Source organism: Corvus kubaryi, unplaced genomic scaffold (genome assembly GCF_017639235.1).
Source record: "Corvus kubaryi isolate FWS band 111438036 unplaced genomic scaffold, C.kubaryi_AGA036_p1.0 37352, whole genome shotgun sequence".
Classification (NCBI taxonomy): domain Eukaryota; kingdom Metazoa; phylum Chordata; class Aves; order Passeriformes; family Corvidae; genus Corvus; species Corvus kubaryi.
In genome coordinates, this window is record NW_024581114.1 from 3,229,171 (window position 1) to 3,236,316 (window position 7,146).

Sequence of the window (7,146 nt, forward strand, 5' to 3'; positions counted from 1 at the left end):
GGACTGAGAAGAGGGACAAAAACGTGAAGGGGTAGTTTAATTGTCACAAAACTCATGCAATCTACAGAAGTTGTTCAAGCCAGATTGGTAGTTTCAAACCAGAGCAGCAGCCTATTCCAAGCTTGACACTAACAAAGTGCCCTGAGCTGTTAATCTCTTGCCATTTAACTGGGATAAACTACACTGGTTTCCTTGAAATACAATATTCACACTATTTGTAAGCGCCTCAGCTGGAATCTGCTGTAAATCCCAATGAGCATTTAATCTAGTCAAGTGGGGGGAGCCGTGCTGGCACAGGCAGCTCACCGACTTCTGCTTGGCTTTTAGTGGGCATGAAGGAATTCCAAGGCCAGCTAAGCACGGGCATTTCCCAGGTGGCACCCTGAACGGAGAAGCTCCTGCAGAGCCTTCCCTACTGCCCAGCCTGACGGAACATGTCCCACGAGGTGAGCACCAGCCACTTCCCAGCTCTGTTTGTCTGCAGGTAATTGCTGCTACAGGGGGAGAAACCACACGTGTGCCTCCAACACAGGGTTTGAAAATACCATCTGCTCCAGGTAAATGTGCTCAGTGTCTCCTGACCCAGAACAGACCAGCCCAACTGTTCTGCAGCAAAGGGAATGCTCCTCAGAGCAAGGATGCTTCCTTCCCAGGAGCGATGGCTGATGCTGCAGAACACAGTCCAGCAGACAACCTTCTTCTGCTGCCTAAAAGAATTAATGAATGTAAATGAGCAGGTAGGCAGGGCAACCGGGTTTAGGGCTAGTGTGGAAATTTTAATCAAAAGCTATTAAGACAATCAGAATTAATTCAGTTCTCTAATTTGAAAGCAAACATTAAAATTAAATGTACTTATCAAAGTCCTTCCTGAGGACTTCTGTTATCTTCTTACAAGTGGTCAGAAGTTCATTTGACTTAAATGGGATCTGGCACCTACACGACCGAAGATTTAAACACACCTCAACCAGAAAAGACTGTATCTGGAACACTTTCTCTTCTAGATAACTGCTTCTAATATACAGTGCTGTCTAGCCATGTTGCACATTGTTAGAACTGAATCAAGATGTTTCATGTCAAAATAAATTCTTAAGTATTAACTGGTTAAACACACTAAACTCAATAACAAGTACTAGAGTTTGAAAGCTATTTTTCAATCTAATGACAGTAAACACAAAATCCTCATTCTGAAAATGTACCTTTGAACCTCATGAAAAATTCAGAGAAAAATTCACAAAAAGAGAATTATATTCTCTGTCAATATAGATGAACAGCACTCCATCTGCACAGGATGAACTAGTAGAATCCTTTACTTCTGTCCTGAAGGTCTGACAAAAACTGATTACTGTGTATCTTTCGCTTAACTGTCTTCCTCTTGATGCAAGAGATCACCAGGATGCCTTTCAGTGAGACAGTAAAAACTCCAACATACCTTACCCCAAATAGTCGTAACGTAGTACTGTTCTGAAGAAATGTCAAGCCATATCATTAAAAGAACAAGTCTGTGTAGTACCTAACCACAGAAAAATACAGTCCAGCCAATGAGTGAAGAGCTACACAATAAAATATGCCTTCTCCACCCTGAAAGTAAAGCTGAATAAGAAAGGGCATAGCATGGCCTGATTACAATGTGTGTTCTGTCCTGCCCTGCCTGTCACTCACAGCTCCTGCCTCCAGGAGAAAAGACCCAGGATTAACTTTGGATATAAACCAGTGCAAATGAAAAGATGTATTGTATGTGTTTATTTAACTGGGTCTTCTCATACCTAGAATTTTATCAAAAGTCATCATCATACAACCAGGTACAAACAATGGGATAAAACTGAACACAAACTCTGTTCAAATGCTGACTTTCTTGATAGCGTGGAACTTATCCATAGCATGAGGTTTCAAGACAAACTACTATTTCCATTGCTGGGAATTCAAGGCAGCAACAAAGTATGAGGGAATTAATCCAGGAGACTCACTTGGAATATCCAGGAGATGCCCCAGGACAGGGATTAAGTAAGGGCACAGACATCCACCATTAACCTCTGTGGTTCCCATCTGAAGGAAAAGCCAGTGGTTGAAATTCATCCCAAAATTTCAGATCTCTATCTTGGATTCTTCGCCACAGTTAAGGAGCACTTGTAACTCCTGCTCTAGAAGCTCAACTGCCATACACTGGAGCACAAGATAATGTTTATAAACTATCAGCTGCCTACACAATTAACACTAATTCTTCAAACACCACATTCAAACCAACAGCTGTAGAGATTCAACAGGGTTTTATGAAATTATATTTTGCCTAGAGAAATATCTCCTGTTTATCACCACTTACAGAAAGTTTCCTGTTCTCCACTGAACCAGTAGCCTAAATCTGATTTTATTTGTACAAAGATACATGCAAGTTTTTCTATAAGCCTGATGAAACTAAGAGACATGCAAATGACTGATTAGAAACTATCTGCAATTTTTACTATCCACAACTGCAACAGAAGAAACATTCAGAGCACCAAAGACCTTAAACAGAGGATACACTGACCAAATTTGAATTTGGATAAAAGCCTGGCAGGGAAAACAAAGATTCCACCACATAACAGTTTAAATAGGATTAAGCCAACAAAGCCTTAATTTTTCAAGTGAAATTTAAAATGTTTTACACTAAACAGGAGACTGAAATAGAAAACATAAGCCTTTAACTACAAATATTAAATTAATGTTATCTTAAATGTTGCTAATTATAGTGCAAGGGTGGAAACCCCTTCCGTTTTAACTGTTGTCATATTTACAAACTTTGCTCCTCGAAAGGAAACAGTATTTAGAAATACAACAAACATCACCCCGGTATAGCTGGCACTTCTGGCTCTACTTGTTGACTCCATTTAAAAACAGGGAAACCCCCTGGGAGCAGTAGCTGCAACTTGTTTGCAATCAGATACAAAGCAAATGAGATGAGACCTAATACTATAAACAAAGGACAGACAGACAATTCTTCAAAGGCACTGAGGTTTCCAATAATCCCTTCTAAAGGCTCCTAAGGAGGTTTAGTCCCTACAGAAGCCAATGCGAGTCAATCAGCACAAAACAAATAAATTAGAGTTGAAAACAAGATTTATTTAAGACCAAGGCTTCCACCTCACTAAACTCTCCCATGTTTCGAGGTATCGCTTCTTTGACAATAACGCTACAAGATGTGTGGCCCTTAACATCATAAATCACATTTCAGAGACTTCTCCCAAAGGAACTAAAGAGAGTAAGGCTCAGTAAAATTGTAAAAGTGCTTTTATTCAGAAAACTTTAATGACCACAGAAGTTTTTTCCTCTCTGCAGCAGAGCTTCAGAGCCACAAGCCACTCAGCTATCACATACTTGGGCTTCACAGCAGGAAATGCTGTTTTACCCAGAATACCAGAATTCTAAGTTGTGGGATGTTCACATTATGGAGAGCTGTGGCCTGACCCAGGTTTAACTTCAACCCTTCTAACTTCCATGAGAAATTGAAGCCCATGAGCCCAGCTTCTTTCCTTCTTAAAAAAATCTTTGCAATTATCTGCAACTGGTGATTTTTTGTCTGCAGAAACATTTAAGACCTCAAACCAAAGATACATTTATTAAGTCTAGAGAAGTTTCTGTTGACAGATTTTCCTGCTAACTCTGCACAGACAGCACAACCTGCAGCCTAATAACATGGGAGAAGACAACCAGCACAAGAGTACTCCAAACACAATGTAAATCATGCTTGCCCAGACCATCTCTCCTCCATTTCAGTTTCCACAGCAGTGCATTATTTTTAAATAACACACATAGAAAAAGAGATTAAAATTGTTTGCATGAACAGATGGCTGTATATAATGCTTTCCCAAGCACTATACATCGTAGAGCGGTCTCGTACTGATTAATTCTATCTCTTCTCAGTGGTTTCTTACTTTCATAAACACTTGAAGAATAAAAAAAAAAAAAACAGGCCCCATAAATAGCCAAAATATCTCTACATAATGCTTTAGGGTAGCATTACCTTTCCTTGCCCCTAGAAAGGAGAAAGAAACCTACCTAATCCCCAGCCCTATATTAAAAAGGCTGTTCCTGTATCAAAGAAACATCTGCAGCAAGACTGTGGTAGTAACAAAGTGGTCTGTGGTTTGGATTTAAGACATTCTCAGCACCACATAACTTCCTGAAATAATCACAGATCAGCAAAGCTTCCTCAAGAAAGTATTACTTTCATCAATACACATCCTAAATGATAGTAAGTTGGAAGGGCCCCAAGACAACAGAGGTCTATCTCTCTGCCTGGTCAGGACCCATGGAAGCAGCAGCTGTGAGCTGCACTGCCTCCTCCTCTGGAAACTCCTGCATTCCATTCCCCATCCAGCTCTGGCCAGAAACATCCAACTGCTTCACCCACAAACACAGTCTGAATGCACTGCTAGGTACTGCTTTTCCACTGCAACAAGCTTAGAAATATTTGATCAATTACAAACTTCATCAATTACAAAACAAATTCGATTAGATTAAGAGTTTTGCACCAGCTGGACAGGAAAATGCCTCTTTAGAACCCAAAATCACTCTCTGCACCCCTTAAAATAGCTACAGGGAAAATGGTAGGTCAGCTAGCTCACACCTGCCTTTTGTGCAAGATCACATCCCCCAAATGCTATTTCCCTTTCTTTCCGTTATCAAAAAAGAAACCACTTTTCACTCCCCTGTTCCAACAACAGGAATGGCAGAACTGGCAAGTGGAACTCACCACTCTAGTGCAGCCTTTCCAGTCCATTTTTGCACATTACTGAACCAAGCACAATTCCATTTTCACCACTTACGATAAATCTCAGCGACCTCCATCACAAGGACTTTAAAAGTCACAGATGAAAAAGATGAAGCTGTACTTGAAAAAAAATTGAACCGGCACAAAACGGAAAGCTTACCATAAATGCTTCCAAACAAATGCCTTTCCTAGCAACAGGGAAATGAAAATGAGTAGCCCTTGCAGCTTTCCAGGTGTTCTCCAGAGCTTAACTGTCATTAAATGCATCTCCACGTAACACTATTAACAAGCCTACCTACAGCAGCCAAAATGTTGCAAGGACTAAGGCAACTGCACACACTAAGCTGAACCAGCCCTCATTCTGTAACTCAGTTATGTGTGATGAAGTTTAACAGATCAGGACCTGCAGTCCAGCAGCTCTGTAGATCTGGCTGAGAACAGGTATTGCCTCTAACAAGCTGCAGAAAAGCTGCCTACCAGCGCTGTCCTGGGTAACACTGCCTGTATTTGCCATTTGTTTCCAAAGCACGTATCAGCTCACTTGGAAAATGGTTTTTGATGTTAATCTTATTCCTACTTTCAAATAATGGAATTTAAAGCCACTATGCTTGTGTGCTAGTGTGGTAAATGTTACATTTAATGATTCCAAGAACACTGGTGAACAAACTGTACTTGAGGGATCTTACGCAGGTTAATGATGGTCACTGCTAAAACAGCTGGCAGAAGACTTCCTAGACTTACTACGGCAGCAGCCTCTTGATCCACACATAGGGAAACTGCAGCAAGATGTGTCCATAATGAGCTGGTTTCTAGATCAAGAACTTCCCTTCAACGTATGCACAAGCCATTTTACAGCCGCACTTCTGATGTACGCTCCTATTCAACGCTCTTAAATCTCATCATACGATCAGCTGAATCTTGCAGAAACAGCATTCCCGATGCCAGGGGTAACCTTCAGGTGAGGAAGCGTCTCCGAGCCTCTCACTGAAGCCTGCCGGGGAGCAGCCCCGCAATGCGTATGATGCTGCTGCTCCTCGGGATCAATCAATAGCCACCAGGCCCGCGCTCACATCGCGAACCCGCACGGTCTGGCCCAGGCGCTGCTCCGGCTCATCCCCGCACGGAGGTTTCCCAGGCCAGCCCAGCTGCCCACGGGCTCTCCGAGGGGATTTATCCTCGCTCCCGCCGCGGCTCTGCCCGGCCCAGCTCCGGCCGGGTCTGCCCGCGGGACCCTCCCGGCAACAAGTGCCGCCCCCCGCCCCGGGCCCCGTTATGTAACAGGCGGGCGGACACGGCGAGCGCCGCCGCCGCGCATCCCCCGCCGGGCCGGGCCGGGCTCTGCCCTGCGCGGCTGCGAAGGCTCGGGGCCGCTCGCCGCAGGTGAGTCGGGAGGACGAACCGCCATCCCCTCGTCCCCTTTGCAGGTGCAATGGCCGCGGCAGGGTCACCCCGGCCCCAGCTCCATCCTCCCCCCTTTCCCTACCCGCGATGTCCACCCGCCTCCGCGCTCCCTCCCCTGCGCACGGCGCCAAGGACACCGTCCCCTCGCCCGCTCGCGGCGCAGCTCGGGAGGCGACCCGGACCTGTCGCCCTCGCCGTCCCCAAGGTGCCGCGCAGCCTCCCCCGCCCGCCCCAGCCGCGTTACCTCGAGCGGCCGCCGCCGCTCCACAGAGCAGCGCGGCGAGCAGCAGGCGGGCGGCGGGGGCCGGCATGGCAGCGCGGAGCGGGGACGACAGCGCGCAGCCCGGCTGGCGCCCCCGCTGGTCCGGGCTCCGCTGTGCGGCGGGCGGACGGCTCGGCTCGGCCCCGCGGAGGAGGAGGAAGAGGAGGGAGGAGAAGCGCTGCGCAGCCCCGCTCCGCTCGCCGTCCCTCCCCTCCCTCCCCCGCCCGCCCCGCCGGCGGCTCCTAAAATGGCGGCCGGGCCCGCGTCGGGCACTAGGCGGGGGAGGGAGCGAACCAACGGCGCGGGGCGGGGGGGACCGGGAGAGCCCATTGCGGACCGCCGCGGGCTGCGGCGCGCCCCGCCCCCGGCTCGCTGAGGGCACTGCGGCAGCGCCGCTCCCTCACGGGCACCTCCCGCCCGCCGGGCCCGGGAGCGGCTCCGCCACGGCCGCTTCGGGCTTCTTGTGGCTTCTTATAGCTTCTTATGGCTTCTTACCGCTTCTTACCGCTGGCTGCACCGCGCTGCGGGCAGGGAGCTGCGGGGCCGAGCCGGGACCTCCCGGACGCATCACACAGCTGAGGGAAGCCGGTGCCCCTCCAAAGCCTCACACAGCTGCTTTAAATTGGTGCCCCAAAGCCTCACACAGCTGCTTTAAATTGGTGCCCCAAAGCCTCACACAGCTGATTTAAATTGGTGCCCCAAAGCCTCACACAGCTGATTTAAATTGGTGCCCCAAAGC

General features: G+C 47.4%; 1 protein-coding gene across 5 annotated transcripts in view; it reads right to left on the minus strand.

Annotated features, from left to right (window-relative positions):
• Positions 1 to 6,597, minus strand: part of CLSTN1 (calsyntenin 1) — a 32,474-nt gene extending 25,877 nt beyond the window's left edge. For 2 of the 5 annotated variants that reach the window (XM_042032185.1, XM_042032182.1), the window contains exon 1: positions 6,390 to 6,597. In XM_042032185.1, the coding sequence (XP_041888119.1) occupies positions 6,390 to 6,456 (67 nt within the window). In that variant the 5' untranslated portion in view covers positions 6,457 to 6,597. Of the gene's footprint in view, positions 1 to 5,485; positions 5,556 to 6,389 lie in introns of those variants that run through there. The other 3 variants (XM_042032186.1, XM_042032184.1, XM_042032183.1) reach the window with 2 other exon arrangements.
• Positions 6,598 to 7,146: the final 549 nt, after the last annotated feature.